General features: G+C 40.7%; 1 protein-coding gene across 1 annotated transcript in view; it reads left to right on the top strand.

Annotated features, from left to right (window-relative positions):
- Nucleotides 1-1,136: 1,136 nt before the first annotated feature.
- megf11 (multiple EGF-like-domains 11) overlaps nucleotides 1,137-19,815 on the top strand; it is a 49,888-nt gene continuing 31,209 nt past the window's right edge. The window contains exons 1-4 of the mRNA XM_070906852.1: nucleotides 1,137-1,243; nucleotides 2,631-2,732; nucleotides 3,171-3,271; nucleotides 7,534-7,626. Of these exons, the coding sequence (XP_070762953.1) occupies nucleotides 1,137-1,243; nucleotides 2,631-2,732; nucleotides 3,171-3,271; nucleotides 7,534-7,626 (403 nt within the window). The remainder of the gene's footprint in view (nucleotides 1,244-2,630; nucleotides 2,733-3,170; nucleotides 3,272-7,533; nucleotides 7,627-19,815) is intronic.

Below are 19,815 nucleotides of genomic sequence, written 5' to 3'. Positions count from 1 at the left end.
TATAATACAACAATGTGTGTGTTTATTATTCTTCGGAGGCCATATCATGGTCACAGCCCCGGTACTGGTCACCATACATAACATACAGTTATGTTACCATTAATGGCATCCAGGCATTAACCTAAAATATGAGATATATATGTTGTGTGTCAGTCATCCAGCTACAGGTAGTGATTTGCTCAGGTAAGATCTACACATGTGGCGAATCCATCAATGTCAGGCCCGTTCATCATATGCGCTCTCTGCCCATACGTCTAATGAAATAACCTGTTGGTCTAAACAAATAAGCATCTCTGTCACTGTCAAAGGGAGGTTTCATCTCTGCAGCCGCTCACAGAGCATAGCACATGTGCTTTTTGAAGGTCTCACTGAAGGAGAAAATCACAGGAGCAAATGTTAAACAAGCATGTATTTTAACAATCCTAGCTTGAAAACGACTTTATATGAATAATCTGACATTTTGGGCAATACTCTTATTCACTCTCTTGGCGAGAGTTAGATGAAAAGATTGATACCCATTTTTTGGTAAATATGAACCTACAGCCTAGCTGTACAGTAGGTAATGACTGTAATGACATTAGCCGTGAGCTAGCTATCAATGTACGCACTAACCGTGTGTATGTTTATATACAGCTGAGCCTCTGTACGTTTAAGAAGCAGATTCATAAAGCCGCAAGAGAAGCGCAATTTTTTTCACTCAAGTTGAAACACTATTAACTCACGCAGTCGCACCTTTGCCTAATTTAGTGCAGTTGTGCCGCCTCCAAAATTTGCCTCGCATTGTGCTCACTAATAAATTGCCCCCGTTTTTAATTATTTAAAAGCTAAATTGTGAGCTTTAGAGGTGCTGGCAGGTGGATTTTGCTACCTTTGGACAAAGCCAGACTAGCTGTTTCCACTTGTCTCCAGCCTTTTTGCTAAGTTAACTGGCTGCTGGCTGGCTGTATTCATATCATACCAAGGGGCAATAAAGCGAATGAGCATATTTGAGCACAAAGGTGCTTAAATTACCAAAGATGTACCTCTTCCAAGTACAAATACGTTCTTATGAGAAAGTCCAATATGAGAACTGATCCAAGTTTCAGTCAAAGTACAACCATCTATCTTTGTTCCCTGTCCCCCTCTCAGAGTGAAGAATGGGGTCATTTGTTGCCCTGCTGGCCCTGCTGCTTGTTCTGGGCTTGACCACTAGTGTATGGAGTCTGAACCCGGATGACCCCAATGTCTGCAGCCACTGGGAGAGGTGAGCATTATCCTCTTGTGTTTACCTCACGACACTGAATTTTAGATTTGAAAGAGAATCTGCTGTAGTTTAGCTGCACCGGCTCCCAGGACTGAAGCTGTCGAACTTTTTCCATGAACCTGCTACATGCGCTCTTAACTAAAGTTCCAGATCTATTTTCAAAGTCCATACAGCAGTATCGATCTCACACAGCTCAAGTCGCCAAGCTCTGAGAGATGGGAGGAGTTGCAGCTTCAAATGAAATACGCAGGCAAATTGATCAGTGTACTCTCATCCCAATCAATCACGACAGCCATAGAGCCTAAATAATTATTAGTTGTGCTGGCCAATGTCACTTATGAGAAATAAGCAGGAATAATTTCTGTCCTCAATGCAAAGGGGAGGAAAGAAAGCTGTGAAGATATATTATCTGGATTATTGCCTGACCAAGGTGAGGGTACTTAGGGATCGTGATTCCACCTTGTTGGCATCGAAATGAATTCCTTAAGTGAGCTGTGTTCGTGGCTTTGAGGTCCTCCAATATTCTCAGAATGCCTCTGGCTGCATATATCACTAACATGAATCACCTAAAAGCTCCTTTCAAGTAATTTCTTTGCATATCAAAGTTATTGTATTACTATCATTGGGACTGTATCCATTAACAGGACCTGTGTGCTGTTATTGTTTTTTTTTTTCCAAGGAGCATGAAAATCTATATTCCCAGCACTGTCTCTCACTGATGGAAGTTTTCAGACCCTTTACTTAAGTAAAAGTACAGTACAACAATGTAAAAAATAAAATACAAGTTCTACATTCAAATGGTACTTAAGTAAAAGCATAGAAGTATTATCAGCAAAATGTACTGAAGTATCAAAGTAAAAGGGTCACATGATAAATCTGGTGGGTCGTGAGATGATTAAAGGGGTTGGAAAGAAGAAGAAACAAACTTCTGCTAAACAAATATGTATTTATGGTTTATGGACTTTTCTATAATTTTTGCTTTTTGTGAAATATTGGATACCTTTCATGTCTTTGGGCCTCAAACAGTTATTTAAGTGAAACCATCTGAGACATTTTGAGGGGAAATGTCTCTTTGGTTTAACTGCTCATAAACATCTGAAACAAGGAGCCCCAACTGAACACTGCTTTTTTTTTGGAGGAGTCACAAGCCAAAAAGGTTGGGAACCACTGGCTTAGTCTTGAAATGAATTGTATTCTATAGGTTTATCATACTTTTTTATTTTGTAAAATAAATGTAAAATCTTAATCTGAAAACATACTATAACTATGGCTGTCAGATAAATGTAGTGGAGCTGAGAAAGGAAATAGTAAAGTAAACTAAAATTACCTCAGAATTGTACTCAAGTACAGTACTTCTTTCCACTACGGGTACATTTCTGTCTTTCAGCTACGCCGTGACTGTCCAGGAGTCCTACGCTCACCCATTTGACCAGATCTACTACACCAGATGCACAGACATCCTCAACTGGTTTAAATGCACCAGGCACAGGTGAGTGTGGAGGAGTCTCCTTATTTGTCCCCATGTTTGTGTCATCAGGGACTCGCCCTTTACTGGCCCCCAAAATCCGAGCCAAGTCTCTGAAGGCCACAGTAAATGTCCTTGTTAATGTGGCTGACGGTGAAGTGGTCAGAGCCAGGATGTTTCAGGCTATAATCATCTTACAGTAAATGTTTTAATTACTCCATTAAGGTTTATAGTGGGCATCCAACTAAATAAGTACACGGAGTCACCTCCTGAATACTGACTTTTATGTAGCTGGTGTTTTACACAAAATTCCACTGGATTTTAAATCTTTTCCCTTGTTGTACTTCAAAAACAACAGAAAATCATGGTTCAACATACTTTTACCTTCTATATGTTTTCCTGCCCTTCAGACAGGGTCACTCTTTACATCACGTAGCGGCCTCTGTGTGTCTGTTTTTCCAGGATCAGCTATAAGACGGCTTACCGGCGGGGAGTGAGGACCATGTATAGGCGCCGCTCGCAGTGTTGCCCTGGTTACTTTGAGAGCGGAGACTTGTGTGTTCGTGAGTATCCTTTTTTTTTAAACTCCTTTGTCCTCGATGATGACATTTCAGGTTATGTCAGCTAGACATTTAGGGAAAGGGAGGAAATATTAGGATTGATCGTTACTGTGGGTGGCTCGGGCTTGTCACTGCCCCCTGCCTCTGTCGCCCCAGTGTGATCCTCTTATAACACTTATATCATCTTATAACACGCCGCCGCTTCCTCTTCTGTTACCATGCCACCATCCATGAGAATTTACTCAGTTTAAGATGATTGAGCATGATTTAACGAGAAGGCACAGTATTTTACACTGTAGACTGCTCTCTGTTTTACTCTTCCAGCAATAGTAATTTAATCGAAGTTGTATAACAATGAGAAAAATTAACGAGCCGAGAGGGTCCTGGTTACAGACTGAGTGTAGCACCCGCCATAAAACCACACCAGAATTCAATAACATAAAAAGAGCAGAAGCCGTGAAAATTGGACTGTTGCAATATGCTGATAACAATCCCTCACTGTCATTTTTGCAGCTTCATTAATGGTCATTGATTTCTATTTTTATTCACACACATCAAACCGAATATTTTTGCATGTTGGCCAAATAAAGACAGAACATATAGCTTCTGAGAGTTACGTTTTTGATTTTCTCGCCGTACCTAATGTTTTATTCCCTTTAAATAAGATTAGAATCGCACTTTAATATTTTCCTAGATCTTTTGCAACATGAGGGAGTTATACAGATACAGTGACTGCAGCCATGTGGGTATGCTCTTTGACCACAGCTGAGCTTGTCCTTGTCTAGGCTTCACTTGCCTCGGGGCAGCGGAGCACCGGGAAGCCAGCCAGCAAAGAATAAGAGCTGGTGTGATTATCTGGGGGTCTTGAGGGAGGCGCAGATTGATCAATAATGTATTCATTAACCATTTGACTGACAATGAAGCTATTTGTTCATTAACAGTCTTTTCAGTGTGTTAACCAGGTGTATCTATAAACTGTGAAAAGTCTGGCCTTCCCTTTCCCAACAACAGGTTTTGTTTTGATTATTATGTCAGGCCGAGAGTGAAAACAGCCGCCCTCCCCTTCAACCCTCTTTCAGGTGAAGTGTGTGTGTGTGTGGGGGGGGGGCTGAGTTGATAGGGGCCGAGAGGGCAGCTCTGCTTTCTGCTGCATTTGCAGACTGTTCCACCCCTTTTAATCCTAGCACTCTCACTACCAGGATTAAGAGATTTGTACTCCCCGAGCTGTTTTGCATGCAGTGACAAAAGGGGGCATTATAGAGGAAATCGACCCAAAATTAACTCAAGTCGTCTATTTCAGGACTCTGAATGTAAAATACCCCCCCCCCACCTCCCTTGTGTATTGTTAGTTTACTGTAGCTTTCTCCATGAACTCTATTTCATTAAAAGTCATAGATGCTTCAGGAGTGTTTGCCTTTTAATCCTGCCTGGGTTTTTTTTTGTCATATGGCGCCACATCAACACAGCTCCAATGAGGGGCGGCTAAATTAATCTGGGAGTGATGTGAAGACCTTGAATGAACTAAAATGGTCACACAAACACACAAAGGAAGAATACTTCTGACATTAATCAGCAACATTATCTTTAAGGATGTTTTTTCTTTGTTTGTTATTTTGTGTTAAATTTTCTCAATGTTCTCTCTGATAAGTTGAACTCTGATCTGTTTGTCTTAGTCTATCTAATTAGCGCTTGAAGTTTCCGACTGGAGGTCTTTATTAATACTGTGACCTTTGATCTGTCGTAAGTCATTACCTTAATCTGTAACTAGCCTATGTAGAGGATGTGAGGAACTCATTTCCCTCCTAATAAGCATGATTATTACAGTTGTGCACGAGGGGAACTCGCTAATGACAACAGCTCGTAATATCTTCAGAGGATGACAGGCTCTGCAGGGCTGTGAGTCCCTCTCTTTGCAGAGCATTTAGTCCAGATGACTCCTGCACGACTCTTGCCTGTCCAGTGGTGCAATATAATTCTAAAAAATAACTTTGGTGGCAGAATTAGTTGGGTTTGATAAAGTTTCAGGCAGCAACACGCTAGCACATTTCATTGGGTTTTGATGATCGGGAAGATGATGAGATTTTTCTCCAGAAAGGGATTCAGCGCCTTTGATTTCATTTCCATTTTAGCTTTGTTGCATTTTTTAATGCTTCAAAGACACAGTTTTAAAATAAATCATCCCTATGCTAGATAGAGGAATGTGGAAGAAGCTTTTTGAGGGAGTTGTTTGATATGATCTGTAGGCATATCTCTTAGACTGATTTATCCATCAGCTACATCACAATGTTCTACGCTTTTTTTCACCTCCACTACCAGTGTACTACAAAACGCTTCTCCCACAAAAATCATAAACAAACAGAATCGTGCTGGTAGGTTTTTTTTTTCCCAGACTGCAGCAGAGCTGTAAAGATGTACTTTATCAGACATTTTAAAATATTGTAGTTTGGCTGGGTAAGAATATTAAATGTATTAACGCTGCATGACAATCACCAATTAGCTCTATTGTTCCCTGTTCTGATAACACCTCTGCATAATGAGTTAGATTAGCCTTTTATCTAGATGAAAGACTCAATTTTCCAACAGATTCCTTAGACATGAGTTAAGCAGAGTGATTCATGAATTTCAATTAAAATGAAAGGCCTACCTCCTACTTTATTATGCCATCCCTTCAGTACACCGGTTCAGATCTCAGGAGAAGGGTGCGCTTTATCCTTTCTCCCATATTCAAAACTTCATTTCCATATTATTTTTTTTTCTTGAAGGATGTGACACATTTGCATTTCCCTGTTCTCGCTGATCAGAATTTGCTGATTGAAAGTAAACGAAATCAACTCATCGTGGTGACATTGAATTTGTCTCCTCTTCCCTTTGAATACTCTGCATACTGTGGACTCATTGATTACATGTAGTCAATCTCACACCTTCGTCAGCACAAATGGTGAAGCTCTATCCCCCTTTTCTTTTTGCTGGCTTACTGTAATTAGACAGTTTTCTGCCAGAGTACTGATGCTCAGAAATCTGTCCTAAATTATCTTTCAATCTCTGGTTTACCATTTTTGCCTTTGGAGCATTTCTGCGATTAGCACCGGCTCGTGGGTGTTTGGGATTCACTCTTCTTTCTCCTCTCCCGCTGCATCTCTCCCGCTGGCGGTGGATCCTAATCGAAGCCTGATTGAGTGATAATCTATAGTAGCACTGTTCAGGCCTGCAGCCAGCTCTCTGCTGACCTCTCTGCCTGCAGATTGAGCGCCATAGTGTTGCACCCGGAGCTGCAACATTGCCCCAGGGCTTATGTTGTTTGAAAAATCTCACAGATGCTGTCACCCTACCCCTTGTTTAACTTTTGTTCATGAAACAGGAAAAAATAAAGAACAAAAGGAGCAGGACTTGGATGAGGTCTGATCAGTTAAGGCGACGGTCTGTCTGTTCTGCTGTCCTTGGATTGTGTATCATCCCTCCACAGGCAGCGTTAGTGGACTGCTGATTCCCATCAGGCAGAGTTTCTCTCTCTTCGTATTGGCCTGACTGTCTCATTCCTCAGATAAGAGCCTGTCTGACTTAACCCTGCTGGCCGGATGACCTTGGCTGCCACAGATTTATTCATGCTAAGTGATACTTTTATTTCTTGGCTTCACGCAAAAAAGAAACTGGCACTGTGGCAAAAAAAGACCTCCATGTAGGTCACTTTATTATCCAGCTGAACCAAACCTCCAACTCTTGTGAATGCGCTCCCAGGAATACTGATGCCGACCCAATCAATCGGGTGCCGTGTTGCTCAATATGAATGATCAAGAAAACTGCACACTTAGTAAACACTGCAGTGCCTGGACCTGCTACATTAAAGCATCACCATATGACAAAGCACTGGCTGATCAAATTAGAAGGGATTTACAGCTTGTTCCTTCATGGCTCAGCCTGCTGATAACAGCTCATTGTGGAAAGTAAAGCTATGCGATAAACAGAGATGTTGACCAAGGACTCAATCTCCTAAGAAATCATTTAGCCTTGTGTCAAGTCGAGGCGATGGATGTTGAATATGAGTGCCATGGCTAAGATTTAGTCCCTTGACAGTATTAGGGAGATATTGAGTGTTCAATTTTATGGGCCATTTTCCTTCGGCTGTTATCTTGGTGGTTTTCATTATGCTGTTTATTGGTGGTTTAATGATGTTTTACACTCTGCTTCTGTGTGTGTGTGTGTGTGTGTGTGTGTGTGTTAACTCAATTACAAACTACACTGATGAGGAATGTCTCTGTGTGTCTCAGCTCTGTGTACAGAGGAGTGTGTCCATGGTCGCTGTGTGTCTCCTGATACATGCCAGTGTGAGCCTGGATGGGGCGGACTGGACTGCTCCAGTGGTGAGTGCACTTTACTCTTAAACCTACAATTAGTCACTTTAGACTCATTTATTCCTAAATGGCTTTCACAGCCAGTTAGTCCGTAAGAATTTAGCATGAATCCTACAACTGTTTTTGCCTCAATGTACGTCTATCTCAAAGCTGCTCAGCTTTGTATCCTCTTTTCTTAGCAAACACAGCCAATGGAACAGGTAAGTCACAATGAATTCATTTTCATTTGCTGGAAGTGATTTGCTTGATGACTATAGCGGATGGATGGATGGTTGCATCCCCCCCTGTGTCTACTGAGCTCTCTGTTATGGTCTTAATCATGATTAGACTGGTGCCTATGACTTGTTCAGTGGAATGGTGAATCAATGCCAAGCTGAAACAAACCATTGTACTGGCCTTTCTGTTTACCGGGGTTTCCTCCCAGCTCCCAGGGCTGGACTCCAGGAGGAATGGGAGGGTGGAGTTAGGCATATCCATCCTGCAATCAACTAAATGATGGAGCTTCACTGAGGCCCAGACAGGAGGAAAGAATATATTTACTCCTCTGTGATATTTATGTCTGCTGAGAAATAGTGGATGTGCATATAGGCGGCTCTTATTCCCAGGTCAGGACAGAGATGGCAATGACCCCATCACCATTTCTGCGTCAACATTTCTGACCCCAAATTCTTGTCGTCAACTGTTTGCCCCCAGGAGCATTCAACTGTTATTGCCTATTGCATATTTAGCAATGAGTAATGGGAGCTAAAATCATATCAGTAGTGTTATTGTATAGATCTATGAGTTTTCATTAGCAAGAGAGCCATTCCCTGATTAGCAACTGTGTGTAAATCAGCTGCTCTCGCTGCGGCGCCGGCCCATTGGAGGTGGATTCATGGGCATAAATGACAAGCCTGAGCTGTTTCCTGCTGCTTACTCCTACAGACTGGTGAGGGTCCAACAGGGAGGATGTGGGGTTCAGGGCCCCCAGGGACTCTTGTCCCACTCTTGGTTGGTTAGGAGTGCAGCCGTGTGTGCCTTTCAGCCTGCAGGTGCTGGGCTAATCCAACTTATTAAAACAGACTTGATGATTGAGACAGAGGCATTATTCATAACTTTAGATTTCCATACCAGGCATGATTCCAGGCTTTTTCATTTACGAGCTTTCATCTGTAGAAATGAGGAATGCGTGCCAATTTTTAAATTAAATCTGCCCTCTTTTTCCTTCGTGTAAATGGTTCAGCATGTTTTTTTTTGTCTTTCACTGTAAATTTTACTTTCACCCAGCTCGGATAGCACATGGGCTGAAAAGCGTTAACATCTATTCAGTTCCAGCACAATCAATGCCATGGTTTATTTGCTGTTTATTTTACCATTATTATGTTTGAGTTGAGGTATTTGTGCTCACGTAAAAGCCAATTTCCTGACATGATAGCTGGTGAGAGGGCAGAATGAGCTGGTCACATGATGAAGGATGTGTGAATGTGATAAAAAGTGTGTCGCCCAGGCTTGGAAATGAAGAGCTGCCGTGGGATGCTGAGAGGCCTAAAGCTGAAGTGACAGCCTTTCAGCCAGTGATCTGGAGCTGGATCAAAGACTTGGACCTCGTTTCTGGAGCAGCACCCACCAGGACGCAGTTTTGTATATGGGTCAGGTGGTTGAAAATAAAGAGTCGGACTGTTTGTGGCCAGAAAAGAGAAGGCGATAAGGTGGGAGAGACTCAGTAAGTTTTGTTGGGAGCGGTTGTGAAGGCTAAAGAAAGATATCGCCTGTTTTTCACCCGCTGGTGTCCACCTGCTGTAGCCAGAAAACATTTCATCCTTTTCCCCTGCCTGAGGCAACAGTCCCACTGAGACCAGACCTCCTCTGTGACCTGCCTGGGGTCCTGGAGTGTCTTAGACTCATCTCAAGGGCACACTGGTAGATGTGAATAAAACAGGATGTTTGCTGGTGGCTTTTGTTTGCAAATCTTGTCTCGTTCTATATCTATCATATGTGGATTTGGAGCATTCTGAGTTGAGGTTGTGTTTTCCCAAATGAGTGATGAATGATTAATTGTTGTGGTTGGTGGTGGTGTGATTGCTCTAATGCCTGTGTATTGTGTTTGTGGAACGCTGTCTTGAACATGTTTCTCTGATCACATGTCATGAAATGATTATGTACTTTTTCATTTAACAGCTCGGGGCATTAATATGGTGTGGTGACATGTACCTGTTAATGTTTGCTTTTCTCTGTTGTGCTTGTGTTTTCTGTTTGCTTTGCCTTCTTCTCTTTTTAGATTGAAATGTACATTGTTTGTCTTCTCTGTGCCACTGTGTATACTTTTTTTGTCAGTAGGGTCTTGAAAAACAACATCGTTCTCAAAAGGATTTTCACCATGTAAATAAAAAAAATAGATGAAAAAAATATTAGACTCAATAAAACGGGTACAGCAGCAATTTTTGCAAAGGCAATTCAGATAGATGGAGCTCTGCTTATGGGACTGAACACTATGTCTTTAGTCATTTTAGTCTGCTGAAGTATGGTACTAGGTTGTGCCAAAGCAGTGATATTATTGGTTGTAGTTTGCAACAAATATAGTGTATGTTGCTGTAAAAAGAACGGCGCAGTATGAGATGAAATGGGAAATCAAATCTTTGTAGAATATTATGAGTTTATTGAATGAAAATTGTATACAGTTTTTTTCTGAATCTTATGAGTTTCTTGAGTTTAAAAGTAGACTTTCTTTTTCTAGTTGCAGAGAAATGACCCAGTCTTTGCCTCGCATCGCTCTGTACTTTTCAGCACTTGATCGTGATTTAATCCCCCTTGATGAGTCTGTCACACAAGGTTACTATAAGCTACAGTAATAACAGCTTTCAAATATAGAGAATGATAAGATAGATGCTGCATGTACAAGGTATATTTAGCCATGACTGCCATCACTTGAAATATTTGGTGCAATGAAGCACTATCATTGATGTGCTTCAGCTTGATAATGATATGTTCTCAGTGCTCAAGAAATGTGCATATATATGGAGCTTTTAGTGTTTCTTCTCTCTGCCATCTTGGAGTTTGCTTTTCCTTACTGTATTGGAAATGTTAACCCACTTGTGCAGAGATTCTAAAAATCAATGCTACCAAGATAAGTATCTGAAAAGTCCAATGAGTAGTTTAGCTCTGTTAACCACAAAGCATCCTTTGCGTTCTGAGAAGAAATCTATCACACTTAATAGCCAAATTTAATGTGGTTGGTCAGCCGTGGTCCATGAGGTAACATATTCCTCCCTAATGTATTCAAATGGGAAGGCAGCCACTGCTGCGGGTGCTATACACATGGTTAATTGATGAATGTGGCCTATGAACACTTGTGTATGGGATATTGCACCAGACAGGGAGGGCATGCTACTTATTTTATGTTAATTGTTAACTAAAACAGTAAGATTATTCACTATTAAGGTTTTAAATCAGTAATTGGTTTTATTAGATACTGAACTCATTGCGTTGAAGTAAGAATTTGGGTTGGGTCAAGCAGCGATGGCAGATATTTCCTTTAGCTTCATTAGCTTATTTTGTTGCAGATGACAACCAGCACAGACACAGTGCGAAAGAGTAGCCACACCAAAACCGAGCAGTTAAACTTCATTTTGGCTTGAAAAACACTCTTGTGAGGACTCCCTCTGGCACCCGTCAACAGTATTTACACATTATTCTCAGAAGTGCATCTGAGCCAGATGGTTCCTCTCCAATCCCACAGCAGCAGGACATTGACATGCATCGCTGTCAAAGACCAAGAGACTGTGAATTACACTGAACGGGACAGAGATGCACACACACAGATTTACTGTGGCTCGACACATCACTCCAAATGTCTCCATACTTTTCTTTCAAAACTTCTCTCTTCATTAATCTTACAGATAGAGAATTCAATACTTGTGTGTGTGTGAGTGTGTGTGTGTGTGTGTGCCTTTTTGAATGTGTACATCAGTATAAAAGCAACAAGTCACTTTTCTTTGAGATGATGGCCCCATATCAACCAAAAAACTGGAAAAGGGAGATTTGATCGCCACACCACCTTACTGTAAAAGAGAAGTCTAAATCAATTGAATTCCTCATTAAACTACCATGTACAGAGTGACATTTTGGAAGAACTATAAATATTCTAACTATCATTCTGAAAGGGGTTCCTTGCTGCTTGTAACAGTCGATGCCGGCTGCCTCATTCATTTTGATAGATCAAAGCGCCCAGGCAACGGTGTTTCTCGAGGGGACAGAAGATGGACCGATCTATAGTGCCTCGTGGAACACAGTTACTACTCTGAATGTGTGTGTTTGTGTGTGAGTGTATCCATTAAGCCCTCCTGCGTTGACAGAGCTTTGTTTTTGTATAGTACACTGGGCTCCCGGGGAGTGTTGCAGCCAGTTTATATGCTGCCAAGTATGTGACAGTGTTACTTATTTCTCCACAGTTCATGCTCATTGAGATATCACCTCTTTTCTGACTCCATATTCACCAGTCACACTTAATGTGGCTTAGGTGGCACCAGTTTTTTTTTTTGTTCAAACTTAATTTAAGTTATTAACTGCTTATTAGTGTAGATTTCTTTGGCATTCACCAAAAACAGCCCTGCATTAAAACAGCATAAGGGGCTGCATTGGTGTGTTGTTTATGTTTATGGCCCCAGTGAGACAATCAAATACGATCCAGGAAGTCCAGTTTGAGTAACCAAGTAACAAATCCATGAGTTTAAAGGCTTATCAGAAGCCAAAAGTCTGTACAGCGGTTTATAATACTCTGAGACGGAATTTTACAACTCTGGAAAGTTATCACAGCAGGCAGTGTTTCATCTTTTGTCACAACAATCACAAGTTAAACAGTAGAAATATGCCATTCCGGTTACAAAGTAATTACCAGGAATCAAATACATGGTGGACAGCAGTGCGACATCATCTGGTGAGGCGCTGCAGTCAGTTGAGCCAGGCACAGCATTTTTTGCCATTTGCCATTTTTGCATTGGCACCCCTGCTGTGTTGCCAGACTGGTCTTATTGAAATGAATGAGGAGGCTGCGTTTTTTCCACAGGGTTAAATTTGGTCTGAACACAGCCTTACGCACGACTAAATAAAAATGGGCCTGAAGCGATGTGTATGATACTGGCTATCTTTTGTCAGGAAAAGCCAAAAAAATGGACGAAAACATGGAAAATGGACACTTAAAAATAAAAATGCTGTTTAACAGTGTAGTCAACTGGGAAGATTTTACATTGTATCAAAAAACACAATGTACATCAAAACGTTATGCTGATAGACTAAATAACCAAATAACGGTGGTTATCATTCTAAACTGCATAAATACTACTATCTTACAACTATGAAACACAACATATTTCTCCATATATAAATAAAACAAAGTCATACCTACTTTTACAATTACAAGTTAAAGGTAAGGTACGTTTTTGACCACTGGTAGAGCTATAAGGAAATGTTTTTATGGGTGGGTCCCTTGTCTGTTGTACATGCATGCGAGCACATCGTGCTGCTGGTTCTGATTGACAGTTGATCCAACGATCCAAGAAACATAGCAATGTGCCAACAAAGAGAGTGAAGACTGAATTATTTAAAACATGTTAAAAATGGGCTATGTAAAAGTTTTATGAGGAACAAATTACATTTGTTATGTTTGTTAGACCTCAACACAATGTGTTTTGATGAGTAAAGATAATTTTTGTGTTTACAAGAAAACTGCTTTAAGTTTAATATTTTGTTTGACCCCCTAAAACTGTTCAGTTGTGTTATAGCTCATGATGCTACAGTGACTTCCTGTTTACACTGCTGGTTGCTTTTGAATGAACTGCGCTACAGATGTTTTCCGATTTACCAATTACAAAAGTCCTCAGACATTTCTTAAATTTTAATGATGAAACCGATTTAGTAAATCACCACTTTGACCACTAATAGCTACTAAGAACTTGGGAAAGACTTCACACACAGACTTTGTAGTTTGAGTTTGTTATGTGCAGTTGAGGAACCGGCGCTGTGTGTTGGCTGTTAAACAGAACAGATTGAACTGTGTGGATTTTGCAGCTGAGGCTCTGACAGAGATGTTTCAAGATGCGGCCCGGACAACATGCCTCTCAGATCTGTCTCTTAGTGACTCATGTGATTTATGTGTGATGTAAATCACTGTGCCGAGGCTTCAACTGACTGATGGTGAGTCTATCGAATGAATTGTGGCACACGCACTGTAGCTGACTGTAGCCTTCTTTAGCGCTGAAGACACACACACACACACACACAAATGTTGATTGTGAATTAAATATTATTAAAATATTATCGCTGAAAGCGACCACCACACATTTCAAGAGGTTTTGCATTACTATCATGCATCATCTGGTCTGACACACACACACGCACAGACATACATACATGTCTCTTTTCTGCACATATAAGCCTCTCTGGCCCAGAATGCAGATTTACTTTGCCAGCTCTGAAGATTTTTTGTACCATCCCATTAAGCAGGATTTATTGTTCCCCAAGAGCTCACTGCTCCATTACCTTTGGGAGAATGCCTAAAATATGTGTGTGTGTGTGTGTGTGTGTGTGTGTGTGTGTGTGTGTGTGGGTGTGTGTGGGTGTGTGTGTCTGTGCTTTCTTTCCATGCATATAACCTGAGCACAAAAAGCCATTGGCTATCACGACACATCGTGGTGATGGTTAGGATGATACAATAATTCTGAACAGGCAGATACAACATCCAGTCCCAGCAGTCATTATCACTGTGATGCTTATTAGTCAGTCAGAGAGAGAGAGAGAGTTAAGAGCTCCTGGAATACACTACCCAGCTCTGAGAGTCTGTGTAGATGGCTTGATTTAATAAGGACATTAAAAGGCCTTATCTGCTGTCCTTAAGAGAAGGTCAGTGTGTCTAAAATAGCTGAAATGCTATGATAACAGTTTAGAGAGATAAGATATCTCCTGAATACTAATGTAGAACAAAGCTGTTTTAGGCTCATTTCACAGTCTATAAGTCACACTTGATTTTGTGGTCCGTTGCTGTGTTTATGAAGTTTGTTTCCAAAGATTCAATTGATTTTTATTGATCGTTGCTTTTGATGACCTTCTTTACAGTTCAGTGTGTGGCACACGTAATTCCACACACCAGATTTAGACTGCCATGGTGTTAAAACGCTTTGTCTTGTGAAGTCTTTCCAGCAGTGCCAAATCTTCTCCTTTCATGCTTTAATATCATCATTTTTCTTAATTTTGACCAGTGGCACATCCTTTTTTGGCTTGACATCCTTTAAAGCGAAGCAGTGTCTTCTTGTGAAAGGAGGCCCGAAGAGGTAAAACTATTCATTATTTTAAAATGAAAAGAGGAAGATTGGAGGAAAGTTTTTTTCTTCTGTCCTACCTTATTAATCATCTCACATCCCCTCAGATGTCTCTTGTGAACCCTTGGTTGAGTCCCAACCCCCAGGTTGGAAACCACTCATCTAGAACACTTTCAATGCAATCCTATCAAAGTGGAAGGAGTAGTAGAGGCGCACCACCCACTCGTTGTCTGCCTCTGCCAGGATGTCACACTCTGCTTTCGCATGGGCAACCTGCACCAAAGAAAGTACTAATTTTAACTAGTTTACATAACAACAAACCTCAATCAGAGAAAAAAATGAACAGAATATTCTGTAGTAGAAATGTCTTTTTTCTGCTTTAATGTCCTGTTCATCATTTTGTGACCCTCCAGATTGAACTTGACACCCATTGTTGGGAACCACTGATCTAGACTACACACATGCAAAGTCTCATACAGTATTTCATCTGTAAAATATTTGTTATAGACGCCTGTATCACCTCTCAGGACCTTGTGTTCATGATAATACTACTACTATAGCTGAGGCGTGACTCTGTTCTTGGATCATCACAGTCCTTTGGGTGCCGTGTTGCAGTGTCCTTGGTTTGCTTTGGGAGTGGGAGCATATTAGCAGTCTTTCTCAGATCCTCTGGTGCACCTGCAATCTCCTGATGTTTAACCCTGGACTTCATTGGAGTGTTGCAGTGATTACAGTCCGTCCTGAGGGACATCGATTGTCCTGCTCCTCCTAGGCAAGCCCCACACAATGCTGACGAATGAACTCGTGGCCCTGCCAAGTCCAATTAACTGTCAGTGCCGCATCGACGAGCTCCTCCGTTTGTTGAGAGTGAAGAAAAACAAACTTTTAATCAAATTTGCCTCCGGGCCCTAGGGTATTTGGGGTTGTATTTTGCATTCCACTGTGTTCTGCCTCGACTGCAGTCGTGCCACCCTCTCAGAAGGTTATATTGCATGTTGTTTGTGTGAGATAGTAGAGAGCCTGCACCGTACTTTAATGGCAGCCCTATCTTTCCACTGTCTGTGACTGATGAATCATCCAGCGCTAGGATCTTAATATTATACAGTCACAAAGCGGAAAAAGACAAGGAAGCTAGGTCAACTCATGTAAAATGTATTCGCCCACACTGGCATTGTTTTATATAAAAGGCAGTGCTTTGGTCTGTGAAATAGAATCACAGTGGAGTATTGTGTATCTTTGGTGTGAGTTTACAGCATTTTGTCACCAGAACATGCTTTCTCCCTGATGCAGGAGTACACATCAGTGTCTCTGAGCACCTTTGACTAGCTGATCAATATTAGCTCAGGTTACGATCTTGTAGAATAGTTTGTGTTTTTTTTCAAAGCATTAACATCTCCACAAACACCCTCTGCTAATTCTACCAAGGTCGAGATAAACAACTCCACTTTTCCCTGATTAGTGTAATGCAGACATTAAAAGCCCAGAAATTCAATTAAATTGGTGACTTTTGCAACGGAGAAAAAAGGAAAAGGACAAAATGCAAAGAGACGATATCGCATAGCTAGGGCGTACTAAGTGGAACAAAGAGATGTAGCTTGGGATCTGAACATCGACAAAAGGGCATCTGGATGATAAGGATCAAAGGAAATTTTTTTAGAGGAAATGTAATCATTACCAGACACAAGGATGCATTCATGAGGATCCAATCTGTGTTGTGCAGAAACTGATCCAAAATTAGTTGTAAAGCTAAAAAAAAAAAAAAAAACACAACAAAAAACAAGGTCAATGCCACAGGAATTGTCTTCTTGCATGGAGCAGCCGAGCACGCGCCGTCGGCCAATACAGTGTTACAGGAGTTCATCATGTCCTGTAGCGTGCACTTCATTAAGACCTTTCAATTGAGTTTAGATGGATAAAAGACAGAAAATGCTGACTGACTGGTTCAGGCACTCGCATCCTCAAAGTGATGAATCCCCCGTGAGAAATTAGATTTGCAAAGGAACTTGACACCATGTGATTCTCTCAGCCTCGCACTTTAAACATTAGCTTGTATTATGATTCTGGGACATGTTCCTGGGACTCACTCCCATTCCAGGCGTAGGCATACTGTAGTATGAATGACAAAATCGCCCTCCGCCACAGAACAAAACAAGGGTTACGGTCCATGGATCAATATCACTGGTCCTTGCTTTGACTTTGAAATAAGGTTTTGGATGGAAAATGTTTTTTCTCTTCTGTTTGTCCTTTTAAACTAGACAACTTCAGTTTAATCAAAAGTGACCAGTGATTAAATCTATTGTTGCGCTTGTTTTAAATATTTTAAACGTACTGTCACTCATAGTAAATGTCATGTTCATGTGAACTGAGATTCAGGATTTATGCCCCATGCTGACAGGTGCTGGAGCCTCCTTCTCTTCCCCAGATGGCGCGATTAATTTCTTAGCTGCCTCTTTAATGTAACTACAGCATCTCTCTCAGTCCCTCTCTCTCCCTTTCTGTGTCTTTTTGTCACTCTCACACACTCTTCCTCTCTCTGTCTCTCTGTCTCTCTCTCTCTCACACACACACACACACACACACACACACACACAATACTCCCTAAGTTGCTGTTGTATACTTTTCACTTCACTTTGACTTTGAGAATCGGGGAGAATAATTCATGGGCCTAGCGAGTTTCAGAGACTGAAAGAACAACAGTGCTTTCAGAGCCAGCAGTTCATTTGAGATGAACTCCAGGATTTCCTTTTTTTTTTCTTTTTGGGAGAAGTCTCCAAAGGGTCCGCATTATCCTGGAGAGATGATGGTATAAAAGAAAAACCCTTAATCTACAGTTTTTCTGTGTTAATCAAAGGCTGGAGATGTTTTCCTGTTTCTGTCCTTTCATATTGTACCAGCTATCTATCCTTCCAGTGCTGCTCCTCTTCATACCTAATTGAGCATTTTAGCACCGCTGTGGTTTTCAAACTTCTATTTTTCAGATATTTGAATATTTCCCAGGATCCCTTCCTAATTTGGTAGGTAATTAAACACAATGCTATCCCAACTTTTGCTCGTTTTTAGATAAATATCAATGATTCAGTTTTGTGAAAGTTAAAATTCTTTTTGGACAGTTTAGATAATTTAAATGCTAAGGATTAAAGTATATGATTGCACAGTGGATGGAGTAGGGCTGCCACCCGTCCCATATAATACGGGATCGTCCCGTATTGAAAAATAAAAGGCACTGTCCCTTGCTGCATCAATACAGGATGCGATTTGTCCCGTATTTTTGTGCACACTCTAATGCATACACTACGGTTTCACATGCTTGGAATTACATGAGAAATAATAAAAACCAAAAAAGTTTCACAAGACATAGTGGAGAGGATGTTTTAATCTTTAATATAACTGATGCAACTGTGCTTTTCTCATATTGACTCTTTATTTGCTTTACATGTTGAGAGTAGCAGAGGACTTAAAAAGCATAAAAATTTACCACAATGCAGGAAATGAAGTGTCTGACTCTAAATCTCATGGGGGAGGACCCTGTGTCCCCTGGGCATGGGGCCGCTGGCAAGGTGTCCCTTAATTTTCCACACTGAAGGTGGCAAGCCTAAGATGGAAGCCAGTAAAAGTCTAAAACTTTCTCGTACAATATAATATGTCAGTCTGTTGGCATCACTGTTGGTCAGGCAGGTAGAAACTCCTCCAAAGATTTATGGCTTCATGATGAGCATTTGCATAATGTGAGATCATTAAAAAGCAATTATCCTTGTGTGTGTGTGTGTGTGTGTGTGTGTGTGTGTGTGTGTGTGTGTGTGTTTCTGTATTGTTGGCATTAATTTGGTAGGTGGATAGGCGCACTGATTGTCCATCTTTAAACTAAATCACGTTTGTGTTAACAGTGAGGGACAGATCCATATGCTGTGACATGTTACACACATAAAAACGTTGGTTTGAATAAACAACTGACGAGCACTGTTTGCTTACACACACCTCACGGAGAGAAATGGTCAAAGACATACAAATAGAAGAAATTATAACTTCCACTACATTTGTATTCATACACCTGTCTGTGTGGGTCAATAGGTGTTTAGTGCTCTCTGACTTCAATTTTATTACTTTATTACTTTCTGCAGGTAAGGTACAGCTTAAGGCCATTCAAATAATCAAATGAAAACATTATTTACAACCTTACGCTTTAAATTGTTGTTGTTTTTGTAATGACTGGTCTGCTTGTAAACATCCACTGCAACAAATATGACATGTAAAAAAAAAAGTACCTGCTGGCGTCAACAAGCTTTGTACCTGTTCTCTCTGCCCAGGATTATAATAGTTTCTTTTTTATTTCATTAACTGTTGAGAGTGTTGTGTTTGAATGTCTAAGTTATGATTTGGCTAAAAAGAAGTTCAAGTGTGTTTTTTCTCACACAGACATGATGTACTTCAGGTCCGAGACCACATTGTTGATCATTAACAGCAAAGAACCAAACAATAATACAAAGTCTTTCACAATTCCACAATGACTTATTTCATGTTTTAACCTTTACAACAGTTGCAAACAGTTGCAAACTAAGCAAAGACTGACCAAAGATGTTAAAGGTACTGAAAGTGTGTTTTCTCAATCAGTTTCTTACTATGAGCGATGCAGTCCTACATGAACACACAATCTGATGATTGATGATTTTTTTTTCTTATGTTGTCAGACTGCTATCAATCAAATCTGATCAAACCACACCCACACAGCCGTGCTGAAGAAGATTAGTTGTTCAGTGTTAAACTCTTTCTTTTTTCAAACTTTAACTTTGATGGTTGCACATGTAGTCATGAATGTTTAACATTGTACCTAACCCAAATCTCAAGATTTCAGGGGCTTTAAACTGGCTGCAGAACCCATCCATTACATTTTACAATAATCTAACAAAGTTAC

This window comes from Enoplosus armatus, chromosome 6, assembly GCF_043641665.1.
Source record: "Enoplosus armatus isolate fEnoArm2 chromosome 6, fEnoArm2.hap1, whole genome shotgun sequence".
NCBI lineage: Eukaryota > Metazoa > Chordata > Actinopteri > Centrarchiformes > Enoplosidae > Enoplosus > Enoplosus armatus.
This window is presented reverse-complemented; position numbering and strand designations above follow the sequence as displayed.